This window comes from Colletes latitarsis, chromosome 3, assembly GCF_051014445.1.
Source record: "Colletes latitarsis isolate SP2378_abdomen chromosome 3, iyColLati1, whole genome shotgun sequence".
In the NCBI taxonomy this organism is placed as follows: Eukaryota; Metazoa; Arthropoda; class Insecta; order Hymenoptera; family Colletidae; genus Colletes; species Colletes latitarsis.
The window spans coordinates 32,978,592-33,002,441 of NC_135136.1; the positions used below are offsets into that span (position 1 = coordinate 32,978,592).

The following is a 23,850-nucleotide window of genomic DNA, read 5'->3' on the forward strand; positions in this document are numbered from 1 at the left end:
GACTTTGTATCTGGAAAAAATATAATAAATTTTCTCTTAATCTAAGTGAGTATAGTTAGAGAAATACGTAGTTAATTTTATCATTATTTATTGACAAATGATTGCCCCATTTTTTGTACAAAATTGATCTTTTTACTTCAAATGTTCGCCAATCATACTAAGATTAATGTTTCAAAAATCCCCTATGTATTTCTCTAGCTGTACTCGTGTAGATTAAGAGAAATTTTGTTGTTTTTGCGTCAGTTAGCGAGAATAGCTTCAGCGTCCTCATTTTGCACTATTTTTGAATAAATATTTTCTTTTTAACACTTAACGACATGGATAATAACATTCTTGAATATTATTATCTTACTTTCCCATCCATTAAAAAAAAATCGCAAAAAGAACGTTTTATTTCAGGTTTTTACAGTGGTCTTACCTGTTACGGGGCCTTTTCTACTTTGTTGGATTAAAGAAATCGAATTTTCGTTTAGTATGTAGTCTTCAAAATATATCTACCAAATATTGAATTGAAATTCGAAAAACTAACGAAGTTATAGCCTGCTGAAATGTAAAACTTTAAAGCTGTGTTTCTCGAAACTACATTTTTCGTCACTACATAGTCAATAACATGAAAGTTATTGAGAATATCAACGTCAAATTTATGCAGTATCTTTAGGAATGGTCTCTCTATCGCGTGAACTGAAATAACTGCGATATATGCAATACTTTTTCTTTTATTAACAAAAAAGCAACCGAATATATGAAAATATTCAGTACCTTTTGGTAAAGTAACTACCATTGTGCCATTTTTCGTTTTATTGAAAAGATCCTAATTCATGCGATAACCAAACTTATCTATATTAAAAATATCTCTGATTTTTGGATTTTGGATGACGTGTTCACAAAATGTTACCTACACAGTCGGGCGTTGTACGTAAAAACTGTTGTTCGTTGATCAACAAAAACGGCGTAATCGATAGATATTACGCGTTGTAAAACTTTGTAAATATAGTTAAATATACAGGGTGTTCGGCCAATCCAGGGAAAAATTTTAATGGGTGATTCTAGAGGCCAAAATAAGATGGAAATCAAGAATATCAATTTCTTGATTGAGGCTTCGATAAAAGGTTTTTAAAAAATTAAATTAAAAAATTTTAAATCATTCTGAAAAAATTATTTTTGGTTGTGGGAGACAATTACAAGCATTTTTGGTCAATAGACATACCCCCGAAATCCTACCTACTTTCGAGAAAAGAATTCGAGTAGGTGCAGAAATTCTTCGGCGAAAAAAAAAGTTTCAAATCGTTTAAAAAAAATTATGTTTAGCTAGGGGGATTAATTGCAATCATTTTTGGTGAATAGACATACCTCCGAATTCTTATGCGTTTTCGAGAAAAAAATTCAGAAAGGTGGACAAATTTGTCGACAAAATTAAAAAATTTCAAATCGTTCTGGAAAAATTATATTCGTTTGCAGGGGTTAATTATAATCATTTTTGGTCAATACACATACCGCCGAAATCCTACTCACTTTCGAGAAAAAAATTCATTACTGAAAATATAATGTCTGACTATAACTGTCTGGTTACCCTGAAAAAAAAAATTTTCAAATCGTTCTGGAAAAATTATTTTCGTTTGCAGGGGTCAATGATAATCATTTTTGGTGAATAGACATACCCCCAAAATCCTGCGCACTTTTGAGAAAAAAATTCAGTAAGGTCGGAACTTTAAACGTTAATAACTTTTTAGCGAAGTCTCCATCAACAAATCGCTATTCTTGATTTTCGTATTATTTTGGCCTCTAGAATCTCTTATTAAAATTTTTCCCATGGGTGATCCGTAATTAATTGCTCTTTAATAGCCCGCAAAAAAAAATCACAAAAAAACATCTTTCTTGCCTACAAAGTAGAATGGTCCCTTAAACCTCTATTGGGTCTGTGTAACTTTCAGGATTAGATTCTATACACGAAAAGAATCATATAAAAGTTCATATAAACGTACAGTAAGGAGCGTAACCAATAATCACAAGATTTGCATAGATCATTATTTACTGCTAAGAATATAGGAGGATATTAACAAACAAACATTATAGTTATCTTTATCACAGTTAGAAGTAACATAAGGAATTTTTTTAGTAGTTAATGCCTTCTCGTTTGACAATGAAAAAAAGAATAGATTGACTCGGTTTTGCACTACGTTCGATACTTGTCAGTATTTAATATGTCATTTATTTTTAATATTTTCTCCACAACCCTTTTGCTTGCAAAACTGCACTAATTCGCTTCGACGTACCTTCTATTAATTTTCTACAATAATTTAGAGATATTTCTTCCCGCTGTTTAATTCTGCTATAGAAATGTTTCATTGATGATGATTGGGAATCATATAAATCCCGCATTCGTTTTTTTAAAGTCGAATCTCTGCGCAGACCAATCCAAAACAAAAAATTTGTTAGCAATGAACCAATTCTTCCCACTTTTAACAGTGCACTTAGGGTCTAAAATTTTCCTTTCATTTTTAACACTAATAATAAAATTTAAAAAAAGCATTTGCTTTAATCTTTGACTCGAGGACGTGTTACATCCAAAAGCTTTGTAGTTTTGAATCAAGCTCGCCCAATTAATTGCCCCCAAATTTACGTAAAATATTCACTCGGTGTAAAAAAGCATTTTTATTTAAAAGAAGTCACCTTCTCGAAAAAAATAAAAATAAAAAATCAAAGTAGACTATCGCGTTTGTCATGGAAAACTTGAAAACTTCATTCTCTTTCATTATTTTTTAACGCTCACTGCTTACGAAAAAAACATTCAACTAATAACAACCTGAATATCAAGACCATATATGTTTAAATAATTTTCCTTTCTTAAATTTGCTTACATTGTTGCCAAAGTTTTCCGGGAAAAACGCGAAGACTCAGATCGAAAAATGATAAAGAACATTTCATTATTTTGATACGTCAAACTTTCGTCCGAAATATTTTCCCACGTTATCGATAATTCGAATTGTAATTGTGTTTATTGAACGTGTTAAACAATCCTGTACAAAATCAAACGAAACAGCGTGGTCGTCTTAATAGTGGAAAACTTGTAAAACAACTCGAAGTGACTCACGTCTCTGTTGCTCGTGTCGGTTTGAAATTAAATGGAGATTAATTGCTCTTCGGCTCATCGAACCACGTTAAGCCTCGAAAATGCCCTAAACGACGGGCAGGAAATGTCACGCTGCCAATTAGTGGAATGGTAATGTTGCAGAGAAGGCACGGTCGTAGTTCTTGACCCGCGACGCCATAAAATGTCAATCGAACGACGCTTCTCGACGCTTAAAATTCCCTAATTTCTCTTTTAAATTCACTCGTTAACCGCGACACGAAAATTCGATAATCCAAAATCGTACGTGATTTTCGTTTCGATGGAAATTAAATCGCAAAGAGTTCACCCATCGAACGTATACCAGCGTTGTTATAGAGCGAGCCTGTGAAAGTTTATCCCAATTATTGTTAAAAACAATTAAAAATATTCTTATCCCCGACAACGGCGACGCGACGGAAAGACGTAATTAAGGAGGGCAAAAAATAATATATTGCATATTACATCGTGACATTTTAATCCCAAGTTGAACCACAAGCTAACTTTCTACTTCGCTATAAAAAGTGACACGAAACAGACTAGCTTTAATTACGGCATTTTGCTATAAAAAGTGTCGCGAGAAATCGATTAACGAGCCATTTACACGTTTACACTTTCTACATTTTTTTTTTTTTTTCTTTTTTCGCTCCGCGGAGCTTTATCAAAGTCTTATCTTACACCACTTTCACCCACACTTTTTACAGTATCGTTTACGTACGCGTACTTGGTATCATCGTTTCAATCACACGCGGTCTCATTGTCACTGAAAATAGATCTGACGCTCTCGCCGGTTCCTTTTGATTCTCACCGGTCCACTGGTTCCTTCGATAAACGAAATGTACAGGGAATATTTCTTCTTAAACTTCTATTTTTTACACGTATAACACAGTTGGTAATACAATCCAGTTACTAAAAATTAGGCGCAGCGGAAATTTCGAGTCCCGTTGAATTTCCCTTAAACGTTCGATTTCCGAAGAGTTCACTTTAAACTGTTCGTAGCGTCTCCAAAATCTTCAAGGGTCGTTAAAAATTCGTCTGGTCGAATTTTCCTGGAAACTGGAACCCTTGGATTGCACGTGAAATTCACACGACGTTGAAATAATCTTGGAACGTCTCTCAAATGATTGTTGTAAATTAGTTTTCTAAATCCTCGGAGCTGCTCGGATAACTGCTCGACGGACGCCCACGCGTTCCTTAATTGTCTCCAATATTCCATGTCTCAAGCTGTCGCTCGAAAATCTTCGAAATCATTCTCGATCGTCGTTGAAAGAGCAACACGCTTGAATGATTTCATTTCAGCGATGTTGACGTTGAATGGGCTGTCCGTGTTGCGGTTGATGAGACAGGGTAACCGAGTGGGGGTGCGTCATCTGATGAAAACTCGTTGGCGAACCGACGCGTCTGGAGATGTGGATGTTCCCTGTCCGTGTCGGCGACGGCGTCTCGTCGCCGAGGACGTCGATTTCGTCGTCGTCGGAGTCCACAGGAGCGTCGCTGCTCGCCCGTGATTCTCGACCACCGCTCAACGAGAAATCCACCGGTCGTTCTGTGAACAGTTTCGTCGCAAATTTCAATTTCTTTCATCTTTTTTTTGCATTCGATGGGTTAAAATGTATTAAATGTTCGTAAAGAAGATATTATACAGGGTTTTGTATGTATTTTTGCCCCAAAAATTTTAATGGGAGATTCTAGAGGCCGAAATAAGACGAAAATCAAGAATAGCAATTTGTTGATTGAGACTTCGTTAAAAAGTTATACAAACATTTCCGGGCACAGAGTATACTTTCGGTTAGGAATTTTTTTCTCGAAAGTACGTAGGATTTCGGGGGTGTGTCTATTCACCAAATATTATTGTAATTGACCTCCGCAACTGAATATAATTTTTTTAGAACGATTTGAAAATTTCTTTTTTCAGGGTAACCAGACAGTTATGATCAGACATTATATTTTCAGTAATGAATTTTTTTCTCGAAAGTGAGTAGGATTTCGGGGTTATGTGTTTTGACCAAACATGATTGTGATTGACACCTGTAACCGAATATAATTTTTTCAGAACGATTTGAAATTTTTTAATTTTGTCGACAAATTTGTCCACATTTCTGAATTTTTTTCTCAAAAACGCGTAAGAATTCAGGGATATTTCTATTCACCAAAAATGACTGTAATTAATTTCCCTAACTAAGAGTAATTTTTTTAAAACGATTTGAAATTTTTTTTTTCGCCCAAGAATTTCTGTACCTACTCGAATTTTTTTCTCAAAAGTACGTAGGATTTCGAGGGTATGTCTATTCATCAAAAATTATTGTAATTGATTCCCGGAACCAAAACTAATTTTTTTAGAACGATTTGAAACTTTTTCTTTCGCCCGAAAAATTTCAGCAGCTACCCCCTGTCGATTTTTCTTGAAAATCCGTTTTTGATTTATAGTAATTTTGTTTGACGCCCTATAGAAAAGTTGTCTAATACCTTTTTGTAGGTACCCATGAGCTCTACTTCAGAAAAAAATTTCATTGAAATATATTCGTTATTGTAGGAATTATGGCTATTTGAAAACTGGACCATTTTTATGAGGTTTTTCACATTTTTCGGCATCAAGGATCAACTTTTCGAATATTTTTGCAATTTCTACATATTCCTCACAAAAATACGCGTTATTTGCTTTTTTAAACATTAAAATCCTTCAATCCGTTCAGAAGTTATGACATTTTAAAGATTCGCATGAAATTTTAGGGAAGCATTTCTGGCCTCACATTAGATTTTCGGTAAGGAATTTTTTTCTCGAAAATGGTTAGGATTTCGAGGGTATGTCTATTGACCAAAAATACTTGTAATTGACCCCTGCAACTAAAAATAATTTTTTTAGAACGATTTGAAATTTTTTAATTTTGTCGAAAAGTTTGACACCTACTCGAATTTTTTTCTCGAAAGTGGATAGGATTTCGGGGATATGTCTATTGACCAAAAATGATTGCAATCGACCCCTGCAACTGAAAATAATTGTTTCAGAATGATTTGAAATTTTTTAATTTAATTTTTTAATAACCTCTCAACGAAGCCTTAATCAAGAAATTGATATTCTTCATTTTCGTTTTATTTTGGTCTCTAGAATCTCCTATTAAAATTTTTCCATGAAGTGTATATTATTAAGCGCTTATTAGCGACACGAGCGATTTCCATTGTTATTTTCTTCTGAATATTAAGTAAACTTTGGTTATTTTTTAATGATTTGATCTTGACTTCTTGTTTTAGAATGTCTACCGAAAAATTACACGTCCACCAACGTTTCCAATAAATTTTTAAAATCCTCTCACGCTGGGTTCTACTATCTCTATAATAAATATTTTTCCAAGAAGTAGTTCAAGAAATCTACTTTCGAAAACCTTAAACATTCATTAGAAAAAGTTTCAAGCCCCCAAAAAAAAGTTCCTGAAAATTCCTCTTATTTCCATCCATCACAGTGGTTTCCTCCCTCAATGCAAATAACGATAAAAACCGTTAAAACAATTCTTACCGGACGGATTGAAAATCGCTTAATTAAATTGGGTCGGATATATGCCGATATACAACTACGGTCCTTGGCAAGCCTCAGTGGCGAGCAATCGTGAATGTAGGTCTGGCCGAGCACTTAGCCGATAATTGACTAATTTTCTCGAAGACCGAATCGAGAAGACAAGAGAGGTAAGAAGGGGTAGCAGAAGACAGGGGCAACGGGGGTGGAACAGCGAGAAAGAGAGTGCGGCGAGGGGTATCGTAACTCTCCTGGGTTCCTTAGACGGTATCCGTTGGAGTCTCTAGACGACGAGGCGGTCTCATCTTCTACGTGCTTTCCACCCCTTACAACCCCCTTCTTCCTGGCTGCCAAGGAGATGTCTGCTAACTTCGTTAGCCCTTCCTACCGAACGGAGCCATCTTGGCTACCGAGACGAGGAACTTGACGAAGGTTACGAGCAGATGCGACTCGGGGATGACTTGAGATCGCTTCCCCTCGGTTATAGCCGGTGATTATTTAGGAAAGCGATGGGAGCTACTGCGGTCGAAATAATACGGCGTTCGCGAAAAATATTCACATACCATGTGGCGTTTTATAGTGAGGAGCATAACTAATAATCACAAGTTTTGCATAGATCATTATTTACTGCTAAGAATATAGGAGAATATTAAAAAACAAACGTTATATCTTTATCACTAGACTGTGAATCTTTGTGCAAATTCATAACCAGTAATCACAAGTTTTGCATAGATCATTATTTACTGCTAAGAATGTAGCAGAATATTGAAAAACAAACGTTATATCTTTATCACAGTTAAAGGTAACATAAGAATAAGAGCCCCTGTGGTCGAAATAATATGGCGTTCGCGAAAAATATGTGGCGTTTTATAGTAGGGAGTATGATCAATAATTACAAGTTTTGCATAGATCATTATTTACTGCTAAAAATAGAGGAGAATATTAAAAAACAAACGTTATATCTTCATCACTAGATTACGGATATTTATGCAAAATTCATGTTTTTATTAATAGAATGAATGTAATGGGAGCTTTGTAGAGGGTTGTTTTAACCTTTAAATATAATAATTTGTACCTCCCTTTAGGTACTTTTTATATTTCTGTATATTAAGTGCATTGAATAGTTTTTTGAGAATTAAAATTTCCCATAAAAGCACAGACATCCACAGTCTATTTATCACAGTTAAATGTAACATAAGAAACTTTTTCAGTAATTAATGTCTTCTCATTTGGGAATGAAAGAAAAAATAAATTGTCTCGGTTTTGCATCAGTTTGTAAAAACAATGTTTACATAGAATGTCTTAGCAATGTTTGCATTTAGCAGTTTCGAATGATTGCAATATGCTATTCTTAATTGCTCACAATCTTTCGAACATATAAATATAAATCTAATTTCTCCAAATTGTTTAAAGAAAATCATTCCTCTTTTGAATGACAGTGCAAAGAATAAGAAACAAACATCGAAAAATATATTGTTAAAAGTTGGAGGAAGACCAAAGAAATTATCACAGCAAGAGAAACGAAGAATTATACGTTTTGTCGCATCTGGTGAAGCTTCAAGTGCCATTGTGGTTGCATAATTATTAAAGGAAGACACAAATAAGCATGTGGACAGGGATCCTTAAAAGAGCTGAGTTTAGAAGCATTAAAGAAAAGAAGAAGAATATTAAACTTCGTTTGGAATTTGCCAAAACATATCAAAACTGGACAATCGTTGAAAGGGAAAATGTCATTCGATCAGACGAGACCAAAGATGGCTGAATTCGTAAAAATGAAACCCTTAAACCACGACACTTTTAAACAAAATTAAGTATTTCTTTTTATTCGACAGAAAATACAATAGTAAGATAAAACTAATTAAAAGAAAAACAAAACAATCCAGTGTTACAAAACAAGAAAACAGTTTTTCACTGTGTATAAGAGACTTTACGATACAAATTTTCACACACATTTACAGTAAAAATAACACGAAAAGGTCTATAAATGTTTCCAAAATGTCAAACTATTTTTATGAAACAATTCCAATACGAACAAAAAAATAACTAAAATGAAATAAAATTGTTTGCTATAGCTTTTTGATGATGTGATTAAAATTTCGATGCTCGTAGTCGTGTTTTTTATCGATTTTAACGTTCTTCCAAAGCAACAGTTGATCTTGCAAATACATTTAACGTGTGCTGTACCTGCATAGTCGCCGAAAAACTAAAATATATGTCGTAATCGAAAATACCACGCGAAACCTTCTCTGTGAAGCGTTTTTAAAAGGGCGAAGCTACATTCAAAATACTCGAAACAGAAACGAAAGCTACAGGTTGCGTTCAACGAAGTGCAAGCGCGATTGCTACGAATTAAAACTTGACTTTTTAACATTGTTTTCAACGTTATGTCGCTTGAAAGGGAAATTACTCTATTCACGAGACCCTTCTTTACAAATTTGTATTTCCGTGAAGTGCAGTTACGCGAGAGAAAATGCGAAACGAAAAGAAAATTTACAGATTATGTTCTATGGAACGCGATGAAACTTTTTAAAAATTGTTTCCAGCATTGTACTCTTTCCAATGGTGGTTCCAATGGAGGTTGATCAAAAGTTATCTTGCAATTTTGCATTATACGATGTTGCATCGTAATAAACTTAAGGGTGTAATTTACTGTGTTAATTTTACCGTGGTTTAACTATTTTTATTGCCACGACTCATTCGTATTCGTCGCTTGATTTCAGTCAGAGCCAACGCGGGCGACGTATCGCCGGGAAGCCAGAATTTTTGTTTATGAACATCACGTTTGCAGCTTTTAATCGGTTCGACTGTATGCTCGCGCGAGAAACCCAATTCAATTGATCGTAGATCGTACCATTTACTGCACTATACGTCGATCGTGTGCCATTTTATAGTGCGTGACTGCGTGTGTGTATAAAGCGACGCAGTTATCACCAATTACTGTTCCATCTATGCTCTATTTGTGTAATGGCGTTACCCCTTCTTGAACGCTGTTATTGATACGTTCACGCAATAGTATTGCAGTACTTGTAACACGGTCTACCAACGAACACTTTTCCTAGTTAGGTCGAAGCGCTCGATATCGATTTTAACATTGAAATGAAATATTTTATCAAAAAATAAAAGATTTTTCGTAAGAACTTTTAAACGAAAAGTAACGTTTCCGTTGGACGGGTATTATAAAAAGGAAATAAAAAAAAAAGAGAAAAAAATGATAATTGAATTTCAACGTGAAAATTTATCGAGGAAAATCTGTCGTAACCCGGTAGCGGTGGCTGATGGGATCAAGCGATTTTACATGAAATTTTAATTCGAAAGCCTTGCGCAAAACTCGACGGCCGATTAATTCCACGGGGCACGCAAGGTCGACAGAAATTTCGTACGCGATTAACACTTTCGTCGCGCGACGTACCGTTAATTTACAACTTGGAATAATATGAGAATCGTTGAACGAATCGCTGGAACGATCCGTCGATACGATCTACTTAGTTCGTTTTTCCTCTTTCAACGTCAAACTATCGAGCAATAATATAATCACGCGACCAGGGTGGGGAGCGAGAAGGGGGTTGAAGGGAGGGGGAGTGCAATTAATTGTCCGATTCAAGGTCCCCTCCACGCAATTTATAAGCGATAACATTGTTAAACCGGATACGAATTGTGGGGAATTGTACGGCAAAAAGCGATCATTATCCAGGCAACGGTAGTTAATGATTATAGTTCCTGCGACCTCGGTTACGGTCTGGTTAGTTAACTAAAGTTGCGTAATTTATTGCCAGCCGAATTTTGGTTGCATTATATGGTCCATTAGCATGATAACCGGGAACTATTTGACGTACACCGAAATTCCAACGGTAGCCCCGGCCGCGCTCAAATGCAAAATTGATAATCACAATTACGAAGTTTATACTAATAACGATTTAATTGCGATATACAAGCCGCGATCTACTTTTCGCGGATTATTACTTTCGCGCATGCTACGGCGAAGGCAATTACGCGACGCGAAAATTCAAAATAATTCCTGCCCGTTCGACGACGACGACGGTACAGTTTTGCGTGGGACATTCGACGATCTAATTATCGCGTTATTCGATCCCGTCGATCGCGATACTCCGAGACCTTTCGTTAAGGGGGTAATTTCGCCTAAAGAGCGCCAAGAGAAGTCGTTTAAAATAGATCAATTTGGGAAATCGTACGAGAAATTCTTTTAACCGCTTTTTTTTTATTTTCACCTTAAAATTTACAATCTGATTACGAGCAATAAGTAAATTGAATTGATTAATAATAACACTTTGGTGTTCGTCCAGCGATTCATACCAATTATACTGATCACTCCATTTGGAGTCTGTCTAATAGTTTGAGTTTTTTAACCACTTGAAAGTTAAAAATTTATTCACTTGTGTGTGATAGGGTTTTGAACCAAAAAGTCATTGTATAATTCTAACACTAACTTCGTTTTCAAATACTTTAAATGTAAATATGAAAAGGATAATTATATGGTGTAACAAAGTATGATTAACAATGAATTTGGAAAAAAGCGCATTGAAGTTTTTTCTACGTACAGAATGATTTTCATTCCTGCGTAATAAGTTTAAGCTTTTAGAATTTTTACACGCCCTAATTCAATATATTTTCAACTGTTAATTATTTTGAATTTTTTAAAATAATCCAGACAGTTATAAAAGGCAATGAAAAGTAATTAATTGTAAAAAATGACTTTCATAACACAATTATAGTATATTTTTATCTAGAAATGATAAAAATTATAACATAATAATCGTAATCGTGACTTTATACATTTCTGAAGAACAGAGTGGATTTGATGAGAAGATCGACGGATCTCCTGAGTTCTTTCAATTCTTGTAATTTTCTGAATCTTTCAACAAATTATAAATGAACTTATAGTTTCTTTTGCCTGTTTTGGAATTTTGGAAACGATCGAAGTTCTATTTTTGGTTCGATAATCTTCGTTTCGTTTAATTTATTTCTACAACAGTTTGTAGAACGCAATATTTCTCAATTTTTTCTTAAAACATGCATTTTAAAAATTTGTACACAAATATTCAATAATTTTACTCCAAATGCGCAAACTTAGTACCTTAATTTCATATAGAAAATTTATAAATCACGTCGAAATCTTTTAATTTTCATGAGGTAGGTGATAAAACGCCCGTGAAAACCAATTTTGTTTCAAGTCGATACTGTAGTTAATTCCGGAGAAAACAATTATTTACGAAAAAAATGGCATAGTAATTATGCAAACATCCTGTATAAAAATCCACGTTAATTTTCAGTTAAATAAACTATTTATAATGCAGTTTTATCGTACATCAGTTGTATAATCAATAGGAATTGTGGAAACTTCTTTCGGCGCGTAGTGTGAAAGTTAATGTGAAAATAAACATAGAATGCAGCATAAATTAGAACAATTGTTACGTTCATAGAATAGAGGATGAAATGCCCTTTAAAATGAGCGTTCATTTAAGTCGATAGTGTAATTAGTTCCGGAGATATAAGGCTTCGAAGCGTTTGTTTACTTTTCACTGTTTACGTCGCGAAGTCATTGACCGCGCGTGTAAATAGTAAACAGTGCGTAGTAAATTCTTGCAAATACTACGTCAAGATGCACGTAGGAGAAAAAGAGGTTAGACGTATTAGACGGAAATAGAGACAGTCGATTTAAAAAAATTACCTTTTAGGAAGAATAAAATATAATTTATAATTTTGTTTGCGTGGAAGCCTAATAGAGATTTAAAAGACATTATTTAAAAAAAATAAAATGTCTTCTAAGACAGAATTGAATAAAATAAGAAGGTTTGAACACAGAATTATTAAGGTACATCTACTTTATAACTGATTGTATTGCAACTGTCCTTAGTAACTTAATAAAAATAGAAAAATTGATTATTCCATCTCTGATGAATCTAACTTCGATACTAAATAAATTAACGTTCTTATCATGGTCTACTATTGATTGTTAAACGAACCTATTTCGAAACGAAAGGCGTTCACGCAATTTTATGAAATGTTTTTTCATTCTAAAGACGTCAATCGAGGAAACGATCTGAATGCAGACGTCTTGCGTCGGTTAAATTAGATTCGACATACATTAAATGCATGTCTATCATTTCCTGGTATGAATACCCATTCATTATCACTTCTAATTCACAAGGTACAGAGATATCAAGTATCAAAGGAACAAACTAGATTTGTAAAACAGAATTGTCGATAAAATGTCTAGTTTTCTATGAGAGATTTGGATAAAATAACGATGCTTCAAAATTAATATTTTGCAGCTGTCGAAGTCTCTTAATAAAAGTAAGTTCATTTTAATTAATAAATTTGCGCGGAAAAAAGTATCGAACATATCGGTACGCGTTAATTCCCGGAAAATCGATGAAATTATTTTCGAGTAAAGGGGTTGCAACGACTTGCTTCTCCTTTATAATTTTCCAAATTTGTCGTCTCATCGATACGCATACTTTTTCCTCGTCAGAATGACAAATGTGATTTATGAATAATTGATTATGTAGGACAGATCGTGCTGTTAATCCGTGCTAATTGATGCGGAGCAACGCGCGCGGGCGCAACCGTATACTGTTTATCGAAAAGTCGATACACGTGTTTAGCGGTAATTACGCATTGTGACGCGGATAGGAAATTGCATAGGTTCTGCAATCGCAATTAAACGCTTGCATTACCGAGGCGATGCAGGAAAATTTTAAGCGTCATCGAGTTTATAATAGGAGGCTAACTTCCGTTTTATCAACTATCTGCTTCCTCGAAAATTGTGATCGCGTGCATCGTGTATTCGGAAAGCTTGCGAACTTAAAAGGAAATTCCGGTCCCTTTCCTTGTCGCCATCGATATTGTTCTAACATCCTGTGTAAACACTTTAACAAAATCTTCAACATTCGACTTAAACGATCGAACTTAAAAAAAGAAACAACGAAATAAAGTCTATTATCTTTTCTTTGGTTATTCAATTCTGTTTTGTGTTATGATATCAGTATTGTTCTAACATCCTGTGTAAACACTTTAACAAAATCTTCAACATTCGACTTAAATGATCGAACTTAAAAAAAGAAAGTCCAAAGTTACGATATTTTTGTATTATTTTGTCTGAAGACAGTAGTTATTTACGCAAAACAATAATAATGATTAATGGGGTTGAAACATGCAACGAATAGAATTTCATTTTGTCTTTGTCAGAAAAGATAGAAAAAAATATAATTTCTACTTGTAAAAATTAATTCTATCTAAGATTTGTTTAAAACACTTTTTAGAGCCTTAAACGATCGAACTTAAAAAGAAAAAACAACACAATAAAGCCCATTTTTATCATCTTTTCTTTGGTTATTTAGTTCTGTTTCGTGTTGTGATATAATCATAAATTTTTAGAATTTCTGTCGACGTTTCGATTTTACTTTTTCAAAATTGGAAGAAATTATTTTTACACGGTCATGATTATATAAATATTCAAACTAAACTGTTAGTGGTTGAATCTTCGAAGCCACCAGGGTTGCTATTTTTTAATTAAGTTTTTAATGAAAATAATTCTTTCACGCTGTGAAATTGGGTCAAAATTCGAAACGGCCTGATTTTGTAATGTTCGTCGTAAGTAGCCGCAAGCTAACGCCTCGAGTTTGTGCAACAGTACCGATAACGAAAACTAGTTTTATTCGAAAATTTCCATAACAATGACGCTTTTTAATCCTTTAGCGAGTAAAAAAAAAAAGAATGCCTTACTCACCGGCGGGTGATGTGACGGAAACGGATTGGCCGGTGCATTGCTGATTGGAATTCTGATTGCTGTTGCTTCCCGCGCTGGTGCTCAATTTTCTCAATTGTTTCTTGTGCTTCATTCGCCGGTTTTGAAACCACGTTTTCACTTGGGTCTCCGAGAGGTGAAGAGCCGCCGCAAGCTCGACCCTTTCCGGCGTACTGAGGTACCTTTGCACCTCGAATCTGGCTTCCAAACCCGCTAATTGTTGATCACTGAACACCTAAATACGATAGTAAGAGTAACTATAAACACGTAGAATTTTAATGATGATCCATAAAATATTCCTATTGAGAAAAATTATTCGATACATAAAAACACTGTCTCTTCCCTGTATCTGGAGATTAGTAAAATTCTCATCTGGGTAAACAAATTTAAAGTAACGAGTAAAAGATGACCAAATTGTGATCTGTTAATTGTTCGATCAAATTGATAATCTGCGTTATTAAAGTAACTCGTAAAGATATCGATGATTATAATTTTTTGATCGAATAAAATTCTAGCTATGGTCGATTCCATAATATCAAGTGAAGAGGTTTTATACAGGGTGTTCGACCAGCGCTGGGAAAAATTTTACAAGAATACCAATTTGTTGATGGAGGCTTCGTTAAAAAGTTATTAACAATTAAATTCAAAAATTTCAAATCATTCTGGAAAAATTATATTTGGATGCGGGGGTCGATTACAATCATTTTTGGTGAATAGACATATCCCCGAAACCTATTCACTTTCTAGAAAAAAATTCGAGAAGGTGTGAAATTTTTCGTCAAAATTAAAAAATTTTAAATCGTTCTAAAAAAATTATTTTTGATTGCAGTGATCAATTATAATCATTTTTGGTCAATAGACATACCCTCGAAATCCTATCCACTTTCAAGAAAAAAATTCCTTACCGAAAATCTAATGTGAGGCCAGAAATGCTTCCCTAAAATTCATGCGAATCTTTAAAACACCATAACTTTTGAACGGATTGGACGATTTTAATGTTCAAAAAGCCAAACGCCGCGTATTTTACTGTAGAATATGTAGCAATTATAAAAATATTCGAAAACTTGTTCCTTGACCCCGTAATGTTAGAAAACCCCCATAAAAATGGTCCAATTTTCAAACAGTCATAACTCCTACAATTGTAAATATATTTCAATGAAACTTTTTTCTGAAGTAGAGCTCATGAGTACCTACAAAAAAGTATTAAACAATTTTTCTGTAGGGCGTCAAATAAAATTACTAAAAATCGAAAACGAATTTTTAAGGAAAATCGACAAGGGGGTAGCTGCTGAAATTTTTCGGCGAAAAAAAAAATTTCAAATCGTTCTAAAAAAAATATTTCTTGCTGTAGGGGTCAATTACAATCATTTTTGGTGAAGAGTCATATCCTCGAAATCCTGCGCATTTTCGAGAAAAAAATTCAATACTGATGAAACTTTAAACGTTAATAACTTTTTAACGAAGCCTCAGTCAAGAAATTGATATTCTTGATTTTCATCTTATTTTGACCTCTAGTATCCCCCATTAAAATTTTTCCCAGGGGTGACCAAAACCCTGTATAGTATTCTTTCGTTTGCATTTGCTGTAAAAATACGCATTTTTCGATCGAGAAGTTTACAAACTAGATCGAGTTTAATTTAATTCACAAGTTTCTGACTTAATAGAGGGGAATAGCGTCGAAAAGTAATTGAAGGAAGTCGGAAGAAAAGAAATTTATACGTTAGGATATTATGGGATCTGCTAGACTTCTAAATTCAATTTCTGAACGATGTTAAAACGACAAATACAATGAAAACACTACAATTTAATTTATTTGCAATTTTAGTAATAAATCTTATTAAATTTTTAATAAGTAATACATTTTTTGAGGTTGTTAATGACGCAAACAGACATTTCATCTTAGCTCAATTATTCATTACTACATGATAGCAAAATCGTATTCAAATAATAGATGAATAAAAACATGTTAAAGTAATTCCTTGTCAAATGAGTTTCTAATCACGCAAAATAAAATACAATTTCATTTTATTATTTGAATTCAAAGTATCGAATAAACAACAGATGAAAAATGTTGTATCTTTTATTTGTTATTCGAAATTATATAGTATACGTATATTAGTGAATCCTGCCGTAAAATACATAAATAAATAACTTTGATTAACTGATTGGATCAACATTTATTCTGCGACCGTAGTAAACAGAGTGTGGCATTTAATTTTCTGCATTCCGAGTCAGTTTGTTAAAAATGATCAAAGCTACAACTCTAATAACCAACTAACATTTAAACAAGGATATCATAGTATTTATTAAAATTAAATGATTAACACTTTTGAGGATAATCACATTCGTATTTAACAGTCTCGTGTTATTCTGAAATCACAAACCTATTATTTATAATTTTGAAATCTGATTTAATCCTGTGATCAATGTTAAGAGCCTATATTTATATACAATTTTTTCCTTAACTTTGCTTGCACAATACTTTGGTAAAGTTCTGCGGGGAAAAAATTGGAACACTCTGTATATAACAGAGATAATAGATTAATTAGATGTTTTATGAATGTCAACAGGGGCCAATTTTAAAATAAAAAGTTTCCAAAAAGTATGGAAGTAAAATTGCATATTCGATGTATGAAAAAAATATTTTTATTATGGTAAGCGATTACTAAACAAATATAACACTTTCAATTACCAATATAAGGGTTAAATTGTCGACAAATGTGGAGTGGGAGGGGGGAGGAAGGACAGGATATCACGGCAAAAGCAAATTTAAATTTCTTAACAGGTTCTATGAATAGCAAAAAATATATAGAATTAATAGACAAACAATTAGAGCAACATGTCGCTAGAATTACTTAAGAAGATTTAATTTTTTAACGTCCATTCACGCTCCTATATGTGCACAAAATTATTTTTCCACAAGAAATATAAAATGTGTTTTAAAACATTATTGAAAATAAACCTAATTTATCTAGACGCGTTTACGAAGAAAAGAAGCAAGCTCGAATAATATAAAAATTAAAATTAGAAATTGTCAACGACGAAATGTTCAGTCGAATTACACAATACTAATAAATTACTTATTCATTGCACATAGCGTGCTATTACTTTGTTCCACTGATTTTAGCTCCATTTTATATTTTTTCGTGAAGCTCATTCCACGAAAATGATTTTCGATATGTTTACACAAAATAGGACGTACAATATATAGCATGCATTTAGTAAATATATATTGCACGTCCCATTTTATGAAATACACAAAAAATCATTTTCATGAAACGACCTTTACGAAAGTTAAGGAAATAAATAATAATTATATGCATGTTATACAGGGTGTTTGACCAACCCTGGGAAAAATTTTAATGGGGAATTCTAGAGGCCAAAATAAGACGAAAATCAAGAATACCAATTTGTTGATGGAGGCTTCGTTAACAAGTTATTAACGTATAAAGTTCCGCCAGTACTGAATTTTTTTCTCGAAACTGAGTAGGATTTCGGGGGTATGTCTGTTGACCAAAAATGCTTGCAATTGACCCTTGCAACTAAAAATAATTTTTTTAGAACGATACGAAAATTTTTTTTTTCGCCGAAAAATTTAAGCACCTAACCCCCTGCCGATTTTTCTTAAAAATTTGTTTTTTATGTTTAGTAATTTTGGTTGACGCTGTACGGAAAAGTTGTCTAATACTTTTTTGTAGGTACCCATGAGCTCTACTTCAGAAAAAAGTTTCATTGAAATATATTCACAATTGCAGGAGTTATGGCTGTTTGAAAATTGGAGCATTTTTATGAGGTTTTTCTAACTTTACGGGGTCAAGAAGCAACTTTTTCAATATTTTTGCGATTTGTACGTATTCTCCACCAAAATACGCGTAGTTTACTTTTTTAAACATTAAAATCCTTCAATCCGTTCAGAAGTTATGACATTTTAAAGATTCGCTTAAAATTTTAGGGAAGCATTTCCGGTCTCACATTAGATTTTCGGTAAGGAATTTTTTTCTCGAAAATGGTTAGGATTTCGAGGGTATGTCTATTGACCAAAAATGCTTGTAATTGACCCCTGTAATTAAATATAATTTTTTTAGAATGATTTGAAAATTTTTTTTTTCGTCTAAAAATTTCAGTACCTACTCGAATTTTTTTCTCGAAAGTGGATAGGATTTCGAGGGTATGTCTATTCACCAAAAATGATTGTAATTGACCCCTGCAACCGAAAATAATTTTTCCATAACGATTTGAAATTTTTGAATTTAATTGTTAATAACTTTTTAACGAAGCCTCCATCAACAAATTGGTATTCTTGATTTTCGTCTTATTTTGGCCTTTAGAATCCCCTATTAGAATTTTACTCATGGGTGGCTGAACACCCTGTATATTCTACGTCCCATTTTATGAAAACACACTGAAAATCACTTTTGTAAAATAAGATTCGCGAAAGTTAACCCTCTATGTAACTATCAGGTCATATGCTAATATATCGATATTTTATCAAATAATTTTTTCACAAGATGACATATGACTTCATAATTATACAATGTGTCTGAGATAACCAACAACAATATTGATGGCGGTGGGCAGTGCACCGTCAACCTGAAATATCAAAGTAAATGCTTTGCAAGATTATATCTAAGAAAAAAATTCACCCCATAGAGGTTTAACCTTTAACGATATAATAGAGACTTTTTGACTCATTTTTGTTTTCATAGCGATAAAAGTAGTCGAAAAAATAGTTTAGCAGAATTATTCCTTTTGCAGCTTTTGAAGATAAGGTGTTTAAAAATAAATTTTCAAATAATTTACTATTTCTCAAATAAAAAATATTCAGAAAAAACTATAAAAATAACACAAACGTATACAACAGTTTTTCAGACTCTTGATTATAATTTCATGGTACTATAACATTTTTAGAATAAAATTATCCGCGGAATTTGAGGAAGCGTTTTATAATTATAGTTTTTTTTATCCCAATGACTTCAAAACAAAATAAAGAATCGAACAAAGAAGAAATTCGCCGCGCAATTGATGCGGAAACAGACGAAGACGATGATATCGATAATGATTATCACTATTATTATATTCTTTCACTATTGCAGAATTGAGGAAATAGCAAACTATAAACTACAAAAATTTAAAATATTTAAAAATTTGACTCTTCCCTACGTTTCTGTTATAAAAGTGCAAACGTAAAATGGATATAGTTCGCGTTATAAAAGTAAACAAATGTAAAATGGAGCTAAAATCAGTGGAACAAAATAACAGCACGCTACACGTAAAATATGTGTGTGCAATGAACGAGTAATGGGAGAGAATATTCTACTAAATTGATGGAAACTTCGAAGAAGTAACCAGGACTGCAGATTCTTGCTCGAGAGTACTAAAATTTCTTAAACATATAAACATATTTCATTCAATTTAACTTAATCTCTGTGTCTATCGTACCTTATTTTTCTATGTTAAGCGTATAAATTTTGTCATTTAATTTAACCTAATTCTATATGCAACGGTTGTAAGGCATTGTGGTTGCTAATTACCCTAATGGGTTGATGCAACAGTACAAATTAAATAAAAAAAAAGAAAATATACGCGTGAGTGTAGCGATAAACAAAAACGTTGAGCAGATCATTTAGAAACGATAGATTTCACTCACTGTTCGTGCCTTTCGTCGACGGCAGTGCTTCAAGGCCGCGAGTTCACTAACCCCCGGTACAACACCAACCCCCATTGCGGTGTTACCGAACAGTGGTCCCAAAAAGAATGCCGCGGTGGGTGGCGCCGAAGGATAACCGGGCAGTAAACTGGCAAATTGCTGGTAGTGTTGATGCTGCACCCCGTGATTCGACGTCAAATGCTGATGATGAAGCTGATGATGGGAATGCGGGGGAACGGTACCGCGGCTCAAGATATCCTCGATCAGAAACGAAGTCCTGTTGGCCGATGTTCCGTTCTGACCTGGCTGAGCCTGCTGCTGCTGGCAAGTCGACTGCATCTTTGACCCAGTGTTTGCTCGAACTTTGACTCTCGACGCTCCTTACATTCTCAACGACGAACATCCACTCAACTTCGACTCGCCACCGATTTCAACACGTGATTCGACTTTCATTCGTTAAACCCGATCGGAAGCATCACAGACACCACGTAGATTTTCAGAAACTTTAAACAGACCTTTAAACCAATTCTTCGATCACTTTCCAATTATCCTTCGACGAGGAAAAATGTCAAGAGGAGACGGTTCCGTGGATCATCGCTGCGGAATACGAAGGAGGAACTTGGAGCAACGTTCAACGGATCTTCGAAAGAATTGACTTGGAACTATCACATGTTCTACGTTTCCACCCGAATTCTGTACAGTCGCAACCCGTGAGTTTATAATTGGGATGCATCGTAGAAAAGAAACCAAACTCCTCGATGGAAATCCTTGGGCACTGCGTTCACCGAGCACACACCGATTCGACTACCGGAAGCGTCTCGACGGAACGACCGTCGATAAAGTCACTCCAACCAGAGCCTTTCGACATGTGTTCCGTTTAATTACGAGACTTCGATCGAATGAACGTACGCACATGATACGAAAGAGAGTAATCACCGACGTTGAAGGTGTCTGGCCGACGATGGTTGATCCGACGCGCACAATACCGCGAGAAGCGTTGATAGGGTCGCGTCGGTGGGTGGTACGACGGGGATTAGATGAAACGGGGGTTCGCGGGGACCTCGCGAAATTCCAATTAAATCGAGACCAGCCTGGAAGAAGGCGATCCGGGCCGAGCGAGAAAGTCCGCGGGCAAAAGTGACCGGGTGGCGTCGTTCGGCGACGTTTAGGGAGTATCGGTGCGCGATTCAAGGCGATTCAACCCCCCGCTCGTGATCATCTCCACCCTCACCTGCTCTAACTGGCCAAGAAGAGAGTAAATCACGGACCGGATGTTCAAGGCTCGACACCCGTCGGTATTGGTCGGCGTCGCGACGCTCGTCGTCGCAACGGTTGGCCCAGTTGCGCCAACGGGGCGGTACCACGGCCGCCGTTTCCATGGACACGCCGTTGGGGGTTCGCGAATCTCACCCTTGCGCCCCCACGGATCGAAAGGGAGGGCTGTTAGGGGAAGGAGAAGAGGATCCTATATCCGTGGCTGCCCATGTTGTTGCGCATTCACATTGACTGCACGATAACGGCGTTCACGCGTGCACTTCTGAGGTAGCGTTTCCTACCGCTTAAATTGTATTTCGTTTTCGTCCTACCTCGCCGTCAGTGTAACGATCCGCTGGTATTTCTTTCCGTTCTAAACCCAATTTATTCCATTTTTTTCGTTTCTTTTCCCCTCGAGAAATCGATTTTTTGCGGATTCCGAAGTCGCGAACGAAATTTATGGTAATTGCCGTAATCGGACCGTACATTATTTCACGTTATTTTGTCGCGTTGCATATTTTTGTAGATAGCTACGAAGCTGTAAATGGGTAGGAAAAACGGGGGTAAATTGAACGCTTCTCAGTTTTCGAGTTTTGCAAATTCTCTTCGATAAATAAAATGAAAAGTATTCTACTTTAATCCTTTATCTTTGAACAAGAAAAATTAATGACAATGCATTGTAAAATAAATTTGAAAATAGTTTGGTGATGAAGTCATAATATATCAATACATGTAGGTACGTAAGCAAAACATTTTGCATCGTATATTTTTATAAATAGCTACGAAGCTGTAAATGAGTAGGAAAAACGGGGTAAATTGAACGCTTCTCGGTTTTCGAGTTTTGCAAATTCTCTTCGATAAATAAAATGAAAAGTATTCTATTTTAATCCTTTATCTTTGAACAAGAAAAATTAAAGAAAATACACTGTAAAATAAATTTGAAAATATTTTGGTGATGAAGCTCAATGTATCGATACATGTAGGTACATAAGCAAAATATTTACCATCGCATATTTTTATAAATAGCTACAAAGCTGTAAATGGATAGGATAAGTTGAACTCTTTTCGATTTTCAAGTTTTGCAAATTCTGTTCGATAAATAAAATGAAAAGTATTCTATTTTAATCCTTTATCTTTGAACAAGAAAAATTAATGAAAATGCATTGTAAAATAAATTTGAAAATATTTTGGTGACGAAGCTCAATATATCGATATATGTAGGTACATAAGTAAACACATTTTTATTCGAACTTAAATTGAATCTCAGATTTAAATAGTAGGATAATCGATCACTGTCTAAATTTGAATGCATAGTTTGGAATATCTTTACCACATTTTCTCCTTACAAACAGACACTGAATCCATTCTTCACGTTGGTGAAATTCTGAAAAAGTTTAGGGGTAGAAAATGCATTATAAAATAAATTTGAAAATATAGGTACATAAGCAAACTTCGAACTTGAATTGAAACCTAAATTTAAATAGTAGGATAATCAATTACTATCTAAACTTGAATGTATAGTTTGGAATATCTTTAATTTAAATTTTGAAAAAGTTTGGATTATTTTACATTGTTCAGTTACGTTGAATATGTTGGGAAAAATAGGAAACTATTTCTGATAAATGAAGAATTTATAATGCTGACTTTAAGTAGTCACAGGAAGTAAGAATGATAGAAAAGGATAATAGATAAATAAATTATAGGTATTTTGGTACTTGAAGGTATTAAAATTACTAAATTGTAATTTTATTGCCCTTTGCAGCCTAGGAATCGGTATAGCTATTTATAGACATTTTTTCACGTTTTCAAAACCACCTATCTATTTCTTTTGTTTAAAGAAAATCGGTTTTTTATGGAGTCTTATGTCGTAGACGAGATTCAGGGGATGAAAAAAATTTTCCAGACGCGTTGCGTATTTTTACCAATAGTAAAATTGAAAAATCGTAAACGATTAGTTAGTAGCGCTTCCTACATCATGAAGTAGCCAAACATTATAGAATTGGTAATTAATAATAATGGTGCAGTAAATACTATGTCCCGAGGGCAACTTAAATTTTCTATTTTTGAAGAGAAATCGATGTTTTGTGAAGTTTTGCGTTGAGGATGAAATTTAAGAGATGGAAAAAAGGTAATTGAATCATTAGTTTACACTATTCTCTTGCATCGTGTATGTTACATAATAGAAAAAATAATAACTATAAACGGGGAAATTTCAAGGCTGGTAACTTTTCGCTTCAAGGGATGAAATAAATTGAATTGCGCATTATTTACACTTTTCTGTTGAATCTCGCATGTTGGCAAATAGTAAAAGTAGGAAGCTATATCATTCTCGTTATTCTGTTACAAAAAAGCAAAAAATAAAAATAAAATCCCAGAAAACTCCGTAAAGTATGCAGTGCATTCACAAAAATAGTTCCACAGTTTCCAAGTATTAAGGAAATAGTATTCAAAATATATCTAGCGAAAATATTGCAAATTAAAATTCGAACCTGTGTACTCGCCAGAACAAATTGAAGTCTCAAAATAGAAAAATTTAATCTGCAATTCTCCAAACGAAAGCCTCGTCAGGC

General features: G+C 34.3%; 2 protein-coding genes across 2 annotated transcripts in view; one reads left to right on the top strand and one right to left on the bottom strand.

Moving 5' to 3' along the window:
- The window catches only part of LOC143340485 (CB1 cannabinoid receptor-interacting protein 1), a 199,865-nt gene that overhangs the window by 152,247 nt on the left and 23,768 nt on the right, over window positions 1-23,850 (top strand). The gene's annotated exons all lie outside the window — the stretch shown is intronic.
- Window positions 3,555-20,877, bottom strand: Bsh (brain-specific homeobox). The gene is made up of 3 exons (XM_076761922.1): window positions 20,027-20,877; window positions 14,362-14,614; window positions 3,555-4,652 (listed from the first exon to the last, which is right to left on the bottom strand). Exons 1-3 carry the CDS (start codon window positions 20,363-20,365, stop codon window positions 4,402-4,404), a joined length of 843 nt encoding a protein of 280 aa, XP_076618037.1. The 5' UTR covers window positions 20,366-20,877; the 3' UTR covers window positions 3,555-4,401.